Below are 17,589 nucleotides of genomic sequence, written 5' to 3'. Positions count from 1 at the left end.
ACAATGGAATAAGTCCCAGATCAGCCTTAAAAAAAGAAGGAAATACATTCGCAAAAACATGATGAACCTGGAGGACATTATATTAAATCAAATAAGCCAGGCACAGAAAAACAAATACTGTATGATTAAAAAAAGAAAAAAAAAGGTTTAACTCATAGAAGCAAAGAACAAAATAGTGATTACCAGGGGCTTTAGCAGAGGCTGGGGGCTGGGGTTGTGAGGCAAGGACTGAGGAGATGTTTGCTAATGGATACAAAATTTCTGTTAGACAGGAGAAATTGAGTTCAAGAGATTATTTTAATAATTATTTAATTATGATTATGATGATAAACCCTTTCTTAGTTACATGAGAGGCAGTTTATTTATTCAAGAGATTTGTTGTATGACATGTTAACTACAGCTAATAACAATGTGTTGCATACTTGAAAATTGCGAAAAGAGTAGATTTTAAGTATTCTCACCATATACACACAAAAACAATAGGTATGGGGGTAATGCATAAGTTAATTAGATTGGCTTAGCTATTCCACAATGCATACATATTTCAAAACATCATGCCTCACACCACACGTATGCAATATTTATTATTTCAAAATAACAATAAAGAAAAGTTAGCATGATTCCAAATCCAATTTCACATATTTTTATTGAATACTTTTTTTATTCAATATATTTTATTCAGCTACCTTGTGGCATGCTCTTTATAAAGCCTGATAAGATTTACATTTAATCAAACATAATTTGGTATCACTATATTATAGATCATCATTCTAGAGATTCTTTTTTTTTTTTTCATTCTAGAGATTCTTAATGAAAATAAAAACCCAAGTGGCCAAAACAACACAGCTGTAAAAAAAATATTTTCTTTAATTTATTTAATTTTTATGAGTGCTTACCATGAGCCATATACTGATTTAATACAATAACCACCACCTGAATGGAAACTCCTATTTTATGTGTTGTAGATCTAGTAAGATGATATTCTCAATTGCTACCAAATTCATCAAACAAAAAAGAGAATAGAATTTGCAACCACTGTCCTTTCTTCCTTGTTTGTTTTTTCACTTCTCTTGGTTTTTTGAGGGTCCCTTATGTCTTGTAAAAAATTTTCAGAAGTGATAGCCGGGCGTTGTGGCGGGCGCCTGTAGTCCCAGCTGCTCCGGAGGCTGAGGCAAGAGAATCACATAAGCCCAAGAGCTGGAGGTTGCTGTGAGCCGTGTGAGGCCACAGCACTCTACCGAGGGCAGTAAAGTGAGACTCTGTCTCTACAAAAAAAAAAAAAAAAAATTTTTTCAGAAGTGTACTTCTTCTTAATTATTTTTATAGTAATATCATTAATAACAATAATTAAGCAATATCATTAATAGTACTTAATAATGATATTATCTTTTATTGTTAGTAAAAGGGGTGATGTAGTATTTTAAAAATGAAATTATCTTTTATTGTTAGTAAAAGGGGAAATGTAGTATTTTAAAAATGATAACAAACACAGGGTATGCTTTTAGCTTGTGCCTGTGAAAGGTTAAAAAGTTCTCCATGAAATTAATTTTCGAGACGAAGGAATGTGGTTTCAGAATGCCTGTACTACATAAGTGACAATGCCTATTGCTCATGGCTTCATCACAGAATTACTAAAGCCTAGTCCTTGCATTGAATTTCCACATGGTTTCAGATAGCCAGGTCCCATGGCTGGGAACCTGACCTGTAAGTCACAGCACAGCATCTTGGCCACGAGCAGATGACTGAGAATACCTAGATGAGTTGGTGTCAACACCGTTCCACGCCTGGAGAGCTGGAAATGCCCAGTAGGCAGACCTTCTTCTTTGGAACCAGTTGCATTCTTTTCTGATAGCAAACAGGTCATGTGACTCAAGAACACAATTCAAAACATCAATAGTACTAGATCTCTCCTATCCAAACATTTGTGTTGAAAATTCTTTTCTCTTGGGGCCAAGCTTATGCCACTATACAATCCAAGCTGCAATCAACTATGAGGCTTTGTTAAGTATCAGTCTTTCAACGTGTTTCATTGTCAGGTTGAAACTAACTTTAAATAACTACATAGAGGTTATTGCAGATTTCTTTCCCTAAAGCTGCTCTGTGTTTGGGGTGATTTTATAAACATTTAGTAAAACCACTGCATTGTGGACTGTTTTAAACATTACAGCTTGAGCTGCTGCTGCTGAAATTGACTCAAATGTTTTCTCTTCGCAGGTATGAGAAAAATCTTGTATTTGCCCAGCGTTGGGGAATTAGAAAAGGGATAGTGATGGGATTCTTTACTGGATACGTGTGGTGTCTCATCTTCTTTTGTTATGCGCTGGCCTTCTGGTATGGCTCCATACTGGTCCTGGATGAAGAATACACACCAGGAGCCCTGGTCCAGGTGCTTTGATCTCTTTGACTTACATAGAACATTTCCTGCTGGGATCTCTGAAAAGGCCACAAGGAGACATTCTGTTTATTCCTTTAATGTCTTAAGGAAGAAAGCATCTTCCCTAAGGAAGTCATCTGCAGAAACAAGCAATACTTATGCATTTTATAGTAAAAAGGTGCCAAACATTTGAATTGATAGGCCCAACAATTTATTCCAATTAACTGAAGACTTTATAGTTGGAAAACAATGATCTTCTGACTGAGTCCAGGAGAAAATATGCTATGAAAGTGGAAAAAAGTCTGTGGTCTCTCAACTAAAATATAATTGAGCTCATATAATGGAGCTTAACCTATAGTAATGGTACATGATATGTGTTAATGGATATATATCCTGATACATAATGAGTTACTAAAATGCCAAGTCAATAATATCCTTAGCTGAATAAGTAACACACCATATTTTACTCTTCATTTGTGCTCTTCCATGCCATAGCTAACCATGGCTACCTTTGTTTTCAGTGTCCTTTTGGTTATTCATTCAAGAAGGACTTACCAAACATCTACTAAGTGCCAGACCCAAGTACAGGGGGGATTCAATAGTGAGCAAAAGAAATACGATTTTTTTTCCCCTGGTAGAATTTACAGTTTAGCGGGGAAGACAAGTAATAATTAACCACGTACACGCATAAAGACAAATGGTAATGCATGCTATGAAGTGGAGAACAGGAAACCTGAACAGTGGGATAACCAGGTGTGGCTGGGGCCAGGGAGGGCCTCTCCTGCTATCTCCCCTCCCAAGGCCTTTCCTCTTTGGTTTCCGGCTCTCTCTTCACAGCAGGAGTCCCATCAGCTGAATGCCCTTCTGCTGATGTTTACTGTTTTTTATGTCATGCTGTCCTTTTCCTTCAGAGCACTTGTGTGACATAGAATATTTACATGTGTTTATACTTGTCTCCACTCCTCCCTGCCTTTCCACAGTAAGGTCCATGAGGTCAGGGAAGTCAAAAATTAAATATCTGTTTCATTTGGAATGGCAGGAAGACAGGAAGTAGTTTCATGTAAGATTCTTAGGTAAAGTGTTTTGGCTTTAGATTCTGGATGAAACAGGCATTGATTAATGAGAAATAGCAAAAGCTTTGCCAACTGAAAGCTTGCAGTTTGAGGTCTTCTACTTTAATCATATTTCTAAGGAAAACCGAATGAGATTCTGATCTGCAAATGGAAGTAATTATCAGTTCATTAAGAACATGATAACACACTTAGAACGACTTTAAAAATTCAGTTCACCTTTGCAACATGAACAATTGATATGACTTTGACATTTGGTTAAAAAACCTCAGTGTTTTGTATACATTAAAGTGATCGTAGAAATGGAAAGTATTACTGTTATCATAACTTAACTTCTTAGCAACTGAGATACAGTTTTTCACACTGGAAAAGCCAGCAAAAGTAGTGCAGGTCTGAAATCTGACTACGAATTCCTTTGTCTTTATTGATCCAATTATGCCTAAGAACTTCTAACATTTACCAAATTAGGGACACCAGTAGTTGACTTTAGTTCCAGCTGCTTATATCTGCTTACTATGCAAAAGGACATGTGTTTAAAAGTCACCCTTTCATTCCGTGCCTACAAAGAAAGGACACAGGTATGCATGAATAAGAGTTCAAAGGGAAAAATGAATTGGAAAATTGAAAATCAAATAAGACACATTTCCATTTGGAAGCACTGAATAAAAATCCCCTTGGTAACTCTAGCAAGAATCCAATTTTATGTTTCTTAAGTTTCCTGCCAGTTGGACTGTGGCTACTCCATATTTTCTGTAAATAATTTATTCTTTCAACTGATATTCCTCGAATAGTTACTATGCTCAGACATGGCACACAAGTGTCTCTAACATTTCAGTCATCAATTATGAACCACTTACTTCTAACCTCTTCCTGTAAACCCCTGCTTACACCTTAAGAAATTTTTCTTTGGGAAGATGAGAGGCATCCTTTCACAGTATAATCCTCATTCATGTTCTCTCTCTTTCTCTAGTAGAGAAATTCAGTTCATCTTTGCAACATGCATACTGTGGGCTGTTGGTCATTCTTCTGAGCAGCTAACTATGAAGACCGAATATGCATGAGCCATATCACTTTGGGTTCTAATCCACAAATTAATTAATTAACAATTAGGTTAATCTAGTACATTTTGTGAGACACAAAATCATTACTGGTGGCGTGGTAATTGAGCATAAATGATAAACAGAGCATATGAATGTCTAACTAATATCATCTGTACACAGACAAAAAACGTACTCTGTGGTCTGTTAGGGAAAGATGAAGGGGAACTTAATGGTACAGAAGATTGCTTTTTCATGCCACTCCTAATTTTCAGGATTCACTAATAAAAAAAAAAGTAATAATAATAGAGAGTAACATTTAATGCATACTGGTCTCATGTACTGAGTGAGGAATTTAATAAGATTATCATATGTAATGCTCACAACTTCATATTCTACTACCATTTAAATGAAATGGAGACCTAGAAGTTAAGAAACATGTACTAAGTGGCCTTGAGCAGGATTTGAACTCATCTCTCTGTGGCTCCAAGACCTGACCCATTAATCCCTATCTTCCTGCTTCTGAATCTGTCTTCCAAGGGGCCATAGACACCCTTTTCTTCCATACACAGTAGACTCATTGTTCCACAGCGGTGTCTCTTCCCATCTCTTTCCACTCTACTGCCACAGTGGGGTGAAAAATGATGGCCTGGTGGGATGTGTGCTGGCTAGCAGGATGGTATCTGGCAGGTGCCTCTGTCTTGGTTTGCTCATTCCTCTCCTAAGAACTCCCTGACCTCAATTTCAGCCTTCAGCAAGACAGTTTAGACTTTAAACTGGGAGTCAGCAAACTCTGGTCTTTATACTATGTTGCCTGTTTTTTATAAATAATGTTTTATAAGGACATGGCCACAATCATTTATTTACATAATGTCTACGGCTGCTTTTGTACTCAATGGCAGAGTTGAGTAATTGCCTCAGATGTGGCCTGAAAAGCCTTGAATATTTACTATTTGGTTCTGTAAAGAAAATGATTGCTGACCCTGACCTAGTGTAGGATGTAGAAGGTTCCTTTGCTGAGGTAGGAGGACCTCTGATGAGGGTAGTTGTAAAGCAAGGGGACGTAAGAACTGTATTGTCTGCCTCCCTAACCACCTTGTAAGTGTGAGACCTGGATACTTTCATCATCACCACCGTCATCACTGCTATTATATAAGTAACTAGAACTGGGTTAATGATCTTTAAAGACATTATCTCATTTGATTTATGTAACAATCCTATGATTGTTATAGTCATTATCCCTGTGTTACAGATGAAGAAATTGAAATATTAAGTCATCTGCCTGTGGGAGGAACCACCTGCCATAAATGAGGAAAAGAACACATGGAGGGAGAATGGTTGTCCCCGAGCATAGGCTGGAGAATTCAGGGAGGAGGGGTGAGCTCCCTGTCAATCCTCCCGATGTGTGGGTTGCTAATGAGGGAAGGGCATAGCTGGAGGCTCAGAGGTGCTGAGACTTTGCACGGTCCAGCCACCCCAGCCACTGGAAGAAAGAGCAGGGAGAGACTTTGAGGTTAATTTGCTCCGATGTGATATAACCAGTGGAAAGGGTCTGGCCCATGGAAACCAGCACAGACTGGGATTATTTGATTACTTAAAAAAGACTACATTCAGGCAGGAGCCAGTCTTTAGCTTGAGAATAGACTGTGGCCAATGACGCGTCCTCGTTGCGCGTCATATGAGTAGCACGGTTCTTTGGCAGCATGGAGAGGAGGAAATTTGTGCTCCCCCTAGAGGCCAATTAGAGGAATTGCCTCCTTGCCTCTTCCTCGTCTTTATATAAACAATGATGATAAAATCAGAGGGCTATTTGATAGAAACATCCAGTCATGATCAGGTAGGTTTCCCTTAAGGTAATGAGATTGCTGTGTTAGTAAGTCAAAGCGCAGCTGCCTGATCTCTGCTTAGAGACAGAGTCAATTCACCTGCATGCAGCTAGCAACAGGTGAGGCTGGGAGCTAGAAAGAACGGCAGTCAAAAGCCTGAGTTCAAATACTGATCTACTATTATTAAATGTTGTGACCTAGGGCAAATTAAGAAGCCTCCATACATGTCTGTTTCCCATTCTGTTGTAAGGATTAAATGCAGTATACAGATAAAGCACTTAGAAATATAACTTGTCATTATTGCCATTGGTGGTAGTAGTAGTCATAGCAATAGTTATCCTAGTGACTAGTGTGCTAGTAGCAGGGGCAGCAAATCAGGTTGGCTTGTGCCCACCTCTAGGACAGTCAAGCTGATCTTAGTGTCTTTACTGGTTTTGGCAACCCTTTAACCAGAAAACCATTGTATGTCTGATTATATAACATATCAAATTCTCATATTGCTGTTCTAACCCAGTTTGTTTCTATATGCTACATGCTGCCTCACTTAGACCTTTTACTCATTCCAAAACAAGTTCTGCTTTGGGGAAGAGTGATGTTCAACAAAAAATAATGTAGTCTTTTAAGTCAGAGCAATGGAAAAATTGGAGATGCTTTACACAACAGAGATTATTCCAGATGTTTCCAAACAGCCAAAGAACTATTTAGCTTTCTTCTCCCATGGAAGAATATTTCCGAGAAATCTCTAAATTCACAGGGATGGCCCAAATGATAGCACCAACACATATTGAGAAAAACACATGAAAATTCCCTTGTTCTTTTCATTTCAGATCTTCCTCAGTGTCATAGTAGGAGCTTTAAATCTTGGCAATGCATCTCCTTGTTTGGAAGCCTTTGCAACTGGCCGTGCAGCAGCCGCCAGCATTTTTGAGACAATAGATCGGGTATGTAAAAGCCAAAAGTAAAGCCTGTTAACAGGTGGGAGATTGAGGGTGGGGAATGAACCCCTGAAGAACTCACCTTCAATATTTGAAAATAAGAGGAGCTATCACAAGACCCTTGATACAGCAGTACTTACCAAGTGTTGAGCTGGACCTGATTCTAAGAGCTGAGGGAACAACAGTGAACTAGAACAAATTAGGCCCCTGCTGTCTTACTCAGGTTGGGGGCCAGGCAATGAAGCAGGAAGCACATTCAAAGATAAGACAGTAGCACACAGGGGTATGTACAATGAAGGAAACAAAACAGGGCAATGTGATAAGGTCGGAGAAGGAGTCTTTAAACTGGCTGGCAGTGATAGCAGCTCTGAGCAGGTACCATTTGAGCTGAGATAAAAAAGGAGAATCAGCCATAAAAAGGGTCTGCGGAGGGGCCTGAGCGTGATAGAGGTGCCAGGTTGGTTAAAGCAGGCAGGGTATTCGTCGAAGAGAGATCTCCAGGCTGGGAAAGGGCTAGTGAATTCAAGAAGTGGAAGGAATTCCAGTGGGACTGAACAGAGGAGCAGAGGTTGGAGGCATGGGATAGGCCAGACCATGGAGGACTTTAAGGCCAAGTTTTTAAAGCTGGATTATCTTCTAAATATGGCAGCAGTCTCTACAAGCTTGTAAAGGACCTTGGTAGCCTGACTAGGATTTTCTGGTTAGTCTATTGAAGCAACCTGGAGGCTAGCATAAGGAATCAAAATCCAACAATGAAAGGGGAATTTGGCAACCAGTTATTCTTTCTCTCAACAAAAAAAAAAAAAAAAAAAAATGTTCTGGTCTAGGAGCCGGAAGTCCTGCAAATCCAAAGATGATGTGTGGGTCCCCCTGAACTCTGAGTAATTTTTACAAAACAATAAGGCTGTAACCTACCTAAGGAAACTACTCATCACTTTATCTGTTTTATATTTTGGGGTTTCTTATATTGGGATATAGAAATATTGTGGAAACTACATAAAATTGTTGATCTATTCTAATTTTACCTCATTCTTAGAGTTGTTATATATTCAAATGAGATGATGACTCTAAAAGAGCCCTGAAACTATTACAAAAAATTAAGGCATTTAAAAATTATTTTATTGTCTTTAGGACAATAAAAGAAGGACATAGATTATAGTATATTCCTAAATTGAGCTATGGCTATTAAATTCTATACCTAGTTGTGGAAGAGAGAAGGAGCTGATCCTGGAGTGTTGTGGTAGTAGGAGGTTGGCCTCATTTTTGTCTAATTAATCAGAAGCATTAAATTCTAGCTTAGGCTCACTACTGACAAGACGTAAAATTCAGCATAGCTGTTTAAAGTCGGTATTATTTGAAGACAATGCTTAACAACACTCAGTTTTAATCATTATCTGCAATAGATACTCAATGTAGAATACCCTTGGACCCTGGGTTGGTTGACTAGTTGTGTGGCTTAGGTGAGAAACTTAGTCTCTCTAAAAATCCCTCTTTTTTTAAATGAAAAATGAGCATATCACTTGTCTAGTTAGGTAATGGTGACAATTACATAAATGAAAAAAGCACCTTGAAATACCTTGTACATTGTCCTCTGGTTATTGACTGTTTTATAGGTAAATTTAAATCAAGATGGGCAGTAAATACAGTACATATAACACATGTTGTTGCTATGCCCTTTTCATATTTCACTGCAGAAGCCCATCATTGACTGCATGTCAGAAGATGGTTACAAGTTGGATCGAATTAAGGGTGAGATTGAGTTCCATAATGTGGCCTTCCACTATCCTTCCAGGCCAGAGGTGAAGGTGAGTGCCAGTCTTTTCCCTGGAACGATGAACATTTTCTTCTGTGACAATTCATTTCCAGAGTCATAGATTGCTTATTTTCTGAAGGCTGACTCAGTTCTTAGGAACAAGGAAAGGAGGCGTGTTTTTCTGGAAGTGTCCCTGAGTGTTGTGTCATCTCTGGCAACACACCACATTCCTTTGTGATACCATCCTGTGCAAATCCCCGTGGTTGGAACAGTGTGGCTGCACAGGCTAAGTGAACTGTAGGGCACTCTGTTGAAATGAGTGGCAGGTCCTGTCATTCCAAGCACATCCTGGATGAATGTGAGGGTGAGACAACTGGAGCAATCAGGAAGGGCAGGTTCACCCCCACCTCCCTGGAGACTGGAAGTGGAGCCAGAGGGAGGGTGTGAAGTAGTAAAGCAAAGCTGCTGTTTGTGTAGACTTTTACTTCCCTTCTGTGAGTTCTCAGGGTCGCTGGATCAGTCCGTACAGGCGGGTGTCCTTGAAGTATTGCTCATGGCGTTTGTCCAGGGCACATGGTGAAGAATGTTTAGTTTCCTGCCTTGAAGGCATCTTTAAAGGAATTTACAGGAAAAGTAGGGTCTACTCCCTCTGAATGAATTGGCCTTGAAATGAAACTTAGCCCTCATTTTTAACAGAGTATTTCTAGGCACTCTTTCTCAGTAATACTTGTTATCCCCAAAGGACTAGATCCATCTTGTTCTTGTAGCTTAATTCTGACATTACATACCTATATGTGGATATACATATGTGTGTGTGGTGTGTATATAGAGAGAAGATAAACAGATATATAATGCAGATAAATAGTTATATTATGTAATATTTATAATATATGTAAATATTTACATATTTACTTACATTTCATATCTATATACACACCTATTTATAGGTAAATGTACATATATATCTATAAATATACATTCAAATATATAAATGTATTATAAATGTATCTGTGTTTACCTACATTATATACATAAATATATAAAAAGTAAATATCATATATTCTGATTTTATATTTGAAATTTATTTTTATTGTTATGTGCTACATATGTACCTAAACATCAAATGTCATAATGTACGTAAAAGTGCTTTATAACATATAAATCACAAGGCTGTACACACTCATTCAGTAAATATATATGTGTGTGTGTATATATATATATATATATATATATATATAGTTCTGTTTTGTTTTGTGTTTTTGAGACAGAGCCTCACTCTGTTACCCTGGGTAGAGTGCTATGGCATCATCATAACTCACAGCAGTCTCAAACTCTTGGGTTCCAGAGATCCTCCTTGAGTGGCTGGGATTACAGGCACCTACCACGATGCCCGGCTAGTTTTTCTATTTTTAGTAGGGATGGGGCCTTGCTCTTGCTCAGTGTAGTCTCAAAGTCCTGACCTCCAGGGATCCTCCTGCCTCAGCCTTCCAGAGTGCTAGGATTACAGGCATGAGGGACCACACCCGACCTCGGTAAATATTTTTTGATGGGTGGCTAAAACTTTATGGCTCATAGCTGCTCAACAAATACTAGTTGAATTGAACATTTATTTTATTTATTTTATTTTTCTAGTATGTATCTAGCCCTGCTGGGTGCCACATTGTACTGGGATGGTAATGATAAAAAAGCACACTCAATCCCTGCCTGTCCTGGCAAGTTTACAGTCCAACACAGGGCCAGTAAGCAAAAATATTTTACAAGTTTGGCTTTCTAGGATGAAGTGAAAGATATGAAATTTTATTACACAAAGGACTCCCAACCACCTTTTTCATAATCAGCACAAAAATCACCTCTTAGTTGGTGAAAATATCTGAAAGACAGTTACAAATTAGCTTCTTTTTCTTTCTTCCCAAGACATACCAGCGTTCAGTCCGTACTTAGCAAACATACCATGAACATTTATTAGGTAAGCTTACTCAAATTAGATGTTTGCATACCATACAAATGTGTGACAGCTTAAAATCTGAAAACTGGTTTATTTCTTGTCCATGATTAGTAAATTAATACTATATTTCTAACTTAGTGGGTTTTTTTCATGAACTACTTGGCACAGTCTTCTTACCCTGGTATGTCAGAAGTATTTTATGTTAGATTTTGGAACATAATTTTACAGTTATTATTTACTTCAGCCAGGTTAACGTGCATCATTTCATTTCTTAGCCGCAGCTATCTATTAAATAATTCGGTAATGTGCTAGATGCTAAAACCTCATCCCAGGCACTGTTGTCTTTAGCTGGTTATTGATGGATATTGATGTATGCTGCTTTGGGGAGCTCACATAAATACACTAAAGTGTCCTCACAAAGCATCCTGACCTGTACCCCAGTTGTTTGATTGGATACTCTGTGACAATCTGAACTTTACTGTTTTTTTTCTTCTCCAGATTTTAAATAATCTCAACATGGTCATTAAACCAGGGGAAATGACGGCTCTGGTAGGATCCAGTGGAGCCGGGAAAAGTACAGCTCTACAGCTCATTCAGCGATTCTACGACCCCTGTGAAGGCATGGTGTGTGTCTTCCAGAAACTTCTCCTTACCCAGGAACAAGAGAATGCAAATGGCAAGGGTTTGCCAAAAATATGTATATCATTTTAAGAAAGGAAAAAAGTGTATTAAAATTATAACACTCAAGTCACATTTGACTTCTGCAATTATAAGAGGTGCTCAAATGTGACTTATATTCATCTTTTGTTATCAGTATATATTGAGTATTACAATTTTAATGACGGTTTTTTCCTTTCTTAAAGTGTATATACTTTTTTTTTTTTTTTAGTACCCTCTGTATATTGGTCAAACACAAAGGCCTAGCACATACTGAGACTATTCTGGAAAATGTGTAGTTGACTTAATGATTAATTACTGAATTGATTGAACAAACTCTCTTCATGGTGACAGTGTTCAATGAATAACAAGGCAGTTCCATTCCCTGAGTGATATAACTGAATGTGCAAACACAGTCATGTGCAGCATAATGATGTTGGGTCAATGACGGGTCACATCTATGATGGTGGTCCCATAAAGTTATAAAGTTATAATGGAACACATATAGAAACCAGATATACATATGGCACTTGGTACTGGCAGTGCGGATAAGTTAGGGAGAATGCTGATATTTAGTAATGGTACTGGGACATTTAGTTTTCTATATGAAAATATATAAATAAAAATATATACACCATCTAGGTTTGTGTCAGTATAAATAAAAATATTTACACCATCTAGTTTGTGTCAACCCACATCAGTAACGTGTTTGCACAATGACAAAACTGGCTCATGATGCTTTCTCAGAACATATCCCTGTTTTTAAATTTATTATTTTTTATGGTGTCATTATTCTTTTTTTTGATGAGTTAATTTTTATGTCCAAGCACAAGGATAATGAAATATATTTTTCATGCAAAATATTATATGCATTAAATAATATACAGTGGTAACAATGCAGTGTAGGTTTCCTGGGAAACAGACTCTGTGGTAGAAGTATACAAGCAGGAAGTGTATTTATTGGGCAGTGCTGACTCGATGAGAACCAGTGAAAGTGGAAGAATGAAGCAGGATAGACAGAGCAAGAAGTTGAACTCTATCGAAGTCCCAACAAATATCTCAGTTGATCCCTTGAGGAACCTCTGAAGTTGGGAAAGCCCCTCAAAGATGGCTGAATTGAAGCAATGGCCAGTCTTTGGGTATCTGCTACCTCACAAATGTGAATCTTGAATGAGATGACTCCCTTTAGTATGGGGCAATTTCCAGAGAAGAACTCAGCAGAGAGCAGCCAACTACCAATAATCCCAGTAGCTGAGGGAAGGGGTGCTTCAGCCTCAAAAGGGCTGGGGGATTTGTGAGAATCTGGGAAGCACATCATAGCATTGACTACAGATGATCAAAAAGAACAATATGCAATTCATAATTTACAGCAAAGTTCTGCCTCAACCCCAGAAACAATTGAATTTAAAATTATGAAAAGGTAAAATTCTAGCAAGAAGACAAAGAAACCACCTGAAATACCAGCTACTGAAATTATGGAAACTTTGATAGTAAGAGAGAAGAAACCAACCCTCCCTCCCCCCAAAAGGCCTCTAAATAGAGGGGAGAATTATTCCTGGGAATACTCTTTTTTTTTCCCAAAGTCTCAAAAAAGAGACAACTAATATTTATAAATAAAAATAGAAGATAATTTCAAAAAACAGATCATGCCAAATCTTATAGACAACAGAAAAAGAAGAAATACTTTAAATTCATTCTGCTTCATCTGGATATGCCTGACACCAAAATTGGAAAAAATATATTATTATAAAGGGAAATGACAAACGTATTTCACTTATAAAAGAGGATGCAATATCCTAAACAACATATTAACCAGTTGAATTAAAAATTCTTGTTCAAATAATGTACTTTGGTCAAAATCAAATCTAACTTCTGTGAGAATTAGTCACTATTTTTTTCCTTTTTTTTCTTTTCCTTTCACCCTCTCCCTCCTTCTCTGTCTGCTCTTCCCTTCCCCCACCCCCCACCATGTCATTAATTGTCATTAATTTTCCTCATATCAAAGTTGAATACATAGAATTCATGCTTCTCCATTCCTGTGAAGCTTCACTAAGAATAATGTGTTCCACCTCCATCTAGGTTAATACAAATGCTGCATAATCTCCATTTTTTTAATGGCTGAATAGTATTCTATGGTATACATATACCACAGCTTGCCAAGCCATTCCTGGGTTGAGGGCCATTTAGGCTGTTTCCACATTTTGGCGATTGTAAATTGAGCTGCAATAAACAGCCTAGTACAAGTGTCTTTATAATAAAAGGTTTTTTTCCTTCTGGATAGATGCCCAGTAATGGGATTGCAGGATTGAATGGGAGGTCTAGGTTGAGTTCTTTGAGGGTTCCCCCAACTTCCTTCCAAAAAGGTTGTATTAGTTTGCAGTCCCACCAGCAATGTAATAGTGTTCCTTTCTCTCCACATCTGTGCCAGCATCTGCAGTTTTGAGATTTTGTGACATGGGCTATTCTCTCTGGGGTTAGATGATATCTCAGGGTGGTTTTAATTTGTATTTCTCTAATAATTAGGGATGATGAGCATTTTTTCATATATTTGCTAGCCATTTGTCTGTCTTCTTTTAGAGAAGGTTCTGTTCATCTATCTTCCCCATTGATACATGGGATTGTTGGCTTTTTTCATGTGGATTAATATAAGTTCTATATAGATCCTCCTTATCAAGCTTTTGTCTGATTCAAAATATGCAAATATCCTCTTCCATTGTGTAGGTTGTCTATTTGCTTTGGTTGTTGTCTCCTTAGCTGTACAGAAGCTTTTCAGTTTAATGAAGTCCCATTTGTTTATTTTTGTTGTTGTTGCTATTGCCATAGCAGTCTTCTTCATGAAGTTTTCCCCAGGCTGATATCTTCCAGTGTTTTTCCTATGCTTTCCTTGAGGATTTTTATCATTTCATACTTTAAATTTATGTCCTTTATCCATCTTGAATCAATTTTTGTGAGTGGATACAGGTGCAGGTCCAGTTTCAGTCTTTTACATGTGGATATTCAGTTCTTCCAGTAGCATTTATTGAATAGGGAGTCTTTCCCCCAGTGGGCGTTCTTGTTTGGTTTATCGAAGATTAGGTGGTTGTAAGTTGTTGGTTTCATTTCCTGGTTTTCTATTCAATTCCAAATGTATATGTCTCTATTTTTGCACCAGTACCATGCTGTCTTGACCACTATGGCTTTGTAGTACAGCCTAAAATCTGGTCTGGTGATGCCCCTGGCTTTGTTTTTATTACTAAGAACTGCCTTAGCTATACGAGTTTTTTCTGGTTCCATAAAAAACACAGAATCATTTTTTCCAAGTCTTGAAAAAAGGATGTTGGTATTTTAATAGGCATGGCATTGAATCTATACTGGGAAGTATAGACATTTTAACAATGTTGATTCTTCCCAGCCGTGAGCATGGTATGTTCTTCCATTTGTTAAAGTCCTCTGCTATTTCCTTTCTTAGGGTTTCGTAATTATCTTTATAGAGGTCCTTCACCTCATATCCCTGTTTTAAAGTGACACATGACTGTTCATTCAAAATGGTGCTGCTGCCTCTTCAGTGACATATTCTACCTCTTCTTGTGTTGTCACAAATCATGTTTTTTCCTTAAGTTCTCCAAACGCTAAGTACAGGAAAGCTAACACAGCTAAAAATGAACAGAGAATAGCCCTTGATCACTGCAATGTTTCCAAAAGTTGGGGATAATTTTAGGATTATAATTTTGCAAACCTACTTAGTTACTTTTTCTTTGTGTTTGACTATAAACACAGATTGAAACTAAGAACATTAACACAAACAATTGACATTTACTTATCACATGTTATGTCAGGTACTTATAAAAATGATTATTTATTGTCATGATGACCCCAAAGGGACAGGAGCCCATTTGACAAATAAGGAAGCAGGGTCAGAGAGAGTGAGATTGCCTCAGGACATTCGGCTAGTAAGTGACCAAGCCAGGACTGGAACCAGGTGTGGGTAGTATCAAAGCCCACGTGCTTTACTGTCTGTCTTAAAATTATTCTTGTCAGCGTCTCTTGGATGCCATGAGACAAAATCATTTGTCTATTAAATGGCTTCAATGAAATGAATTCTCTACCATGCATATGTTAGGCTGACGTGACAAACACAGCAGAATTTTCCTTTTCCATAGACATTTTATCCCTACTCAGGCATTCTTTACTAATTACCACCATAACTACACTCTGAATATATAGAAATTATGGTTTCTTTGATGTAAAATTTTTATCATTTTGCTTATTCTATCAGTGATTTTTATTTGCTCCTGCTCATAGCTTGGATTGCTTTCAAACAGCAAAGTGTCATTTGATGAATTGGCCACAAAGTAAGATTTTTTATAAAACATATACACAAGATAGGAATCGTTGATTATTTTTATTGTATTTTTTGAGTCCATTTTTGGTCGCAAGTGAAAAGATAATGAAAATATTCTAAGTATGACTATAAGTGAATAACGGGCTCTACCCTTTACTGAGGAATTAATAACTATTGGTCCATTCCTGGGCCAATGGTTGTTAGATTAGGTGACCTACAATGAATTGTCCTGTAGCTATACTTGATTTTAGTTACATACTGTCGTTGTTATATAAACAACCACTTTTCAAGGGGAATTGCTCCTGTTACCATCTTGTTACTCTCTGTTTTTTCTCCCCATTGGTCAAGTACAACATAAGATTATGATTCAGAACTCTGAAGGATTCCAAGAAATGTGACGTTGTGCTCATCCTCTCCAGGTGACTTTGGATGGTCATGATATTCGCTCTCTTAACATTCAGTGGCTTAGAGATCAGATTGGAATAGTGGAGCAAGAGCCCGTTCTGTTCTCCACCACCATTGCAGAAAATATTCGCTATGGCAGAGAAGATGCAAATATGGAAGATATCGTCCGAGCTGCCAAGGAAGCCAATGCCTACAACTTCATCATGGACCTGCCCCAGGTACCCTGGCCTTATGTTCCAGGGGAACACAGAAGGGAAAAAAATTACATGATAATACATATTTCTTTTCATTTGAATCTTGATTCATTAAATCCTTAATGTCATGTTTTATTTTCACTCTCGGAAATGTACCACAAGTTTTCATCTGAAAACACTTTGTTTATTTGTTCAAAAACTACCAGACGGGGGAGGCTTCTTTTGAAAAGTTCCCTTTGTTGTTAATATATTAAGAATCTACCAAACTAGGGATCTATCATTTTAAAAATTCTTTTTGGCATAAATACAATGTCCTTATTCTATCAGTTAAGCATTTGTCTGAGCAGATGCTAAACGTGCTGTGCGACAATAACTTGCCCAGTGCTCTCTTGATGTCTACCACTGTCATTGTTCTTTAGTTTTCTTGTGCTTCGCAGCTAATACTGTGTCCTCGGTACTGCGTCTCACATATTCAGAAACAATTCTTTGTGTATCTTCATTCTAAGTAACAACAACTACAAAAATAGCTGCACAATTGTTATCCTTATGTGGATTTTGCTGCTGGTGGTCTGCTAAATTGAGAAAGAGATATTATTAATAACTAACATGGATGTGGTACTTACTCCATTCCAGTCACTTGTATCTATTAACTCATTTAATCTTCACAGCCACCCTGTTAGGTAGCTACTAGAATTATCCCTGTCTATAGATGGAGAACTGAGGCTCTGAGAGGTCAAATGCTTGTTCAAGATTATATAGCAGGCAAGCAGGTGAGATAAGATTCATATACAGGTAGCCTTGCTCTACAGTCAGTAATCTGAGCCCTCTCTATTCAGCCTTCTAAATTATCTTTATGATATTAATTATCTTTAGATAATTATCTAAGAGTACAGCTGTGAGTATGGTACCGTCTAGTGGTTAAAGAGAATAAAACTTTAGAATCAGATTGCCTTGGGACAAATCCCACTTCCCCACATATAAGCTTTATGAATTTTGGCAAGTTTCTTTACCCATTTTTGCCCCAATTTTTCTTTATTCACCAGTAGATGAGAATAGCAGTACATGTCTCATG

The 17,589-nt window shown here is 37.6% G+C and overlaps 1 protein-coding gene across 3 annotated transcripts in view; it reads left to right on the top strand.

Moving 5' to 3' along the window:
• Positions 1–17,589, top strand: part of ABCB11 (ATP binding cassette subfamily B member 11) — a 140,386-nt gene that overhangs the window by 70,829 nt on the left and 51,968 nt on the right. For all 3 annotated transcript variants that reach the window (XM_053596739.1, XM_053596738.1, XM_053596740.1), the window contains 5 exons: positions 2,215–2,386; positions 7,135–7,248; positions 8,937–9,047; positions 11,439–11,564; positions 16,338–16,541. In XM_053596739.1, the coding sequence (XP_053452714.1) occupies positions 2,215–2,386; positions 7,135–7,248; positions 8,937–9,047; positions 11,439–11,564; positions 16,338–16,541 (727 nt within the window). The remainder of the gene's footprint in view (positions 1–2,214; positions 2,387–7,134; positions 7,249–8,936; positions 9,048–11,438; positions 11,565–16,337; positions 16,542–17,589) is intronic.

Source organism: Nycticebus coucang, chromosome 7 (genome assembly GCF_027406575.1).
Source record: "Nycticebus coucang isolate mNycCou1 chromosome 7, mNycCou1.pri, whole genome shotgun sequence".
In the NCBI taxonomy this organism is placed as follows: domain Eukaryota; kingdom Metazoa; phylum Chordata; class Mammalia; order Primates; family Lorisidae; genus Nycticebus; species Nycticebus coucang.
The sequence above is the reverse complement of the archived record's forward strand: the minus strand, read 5'-3'. Positions and strand labels throughout refer to the sequence as shown.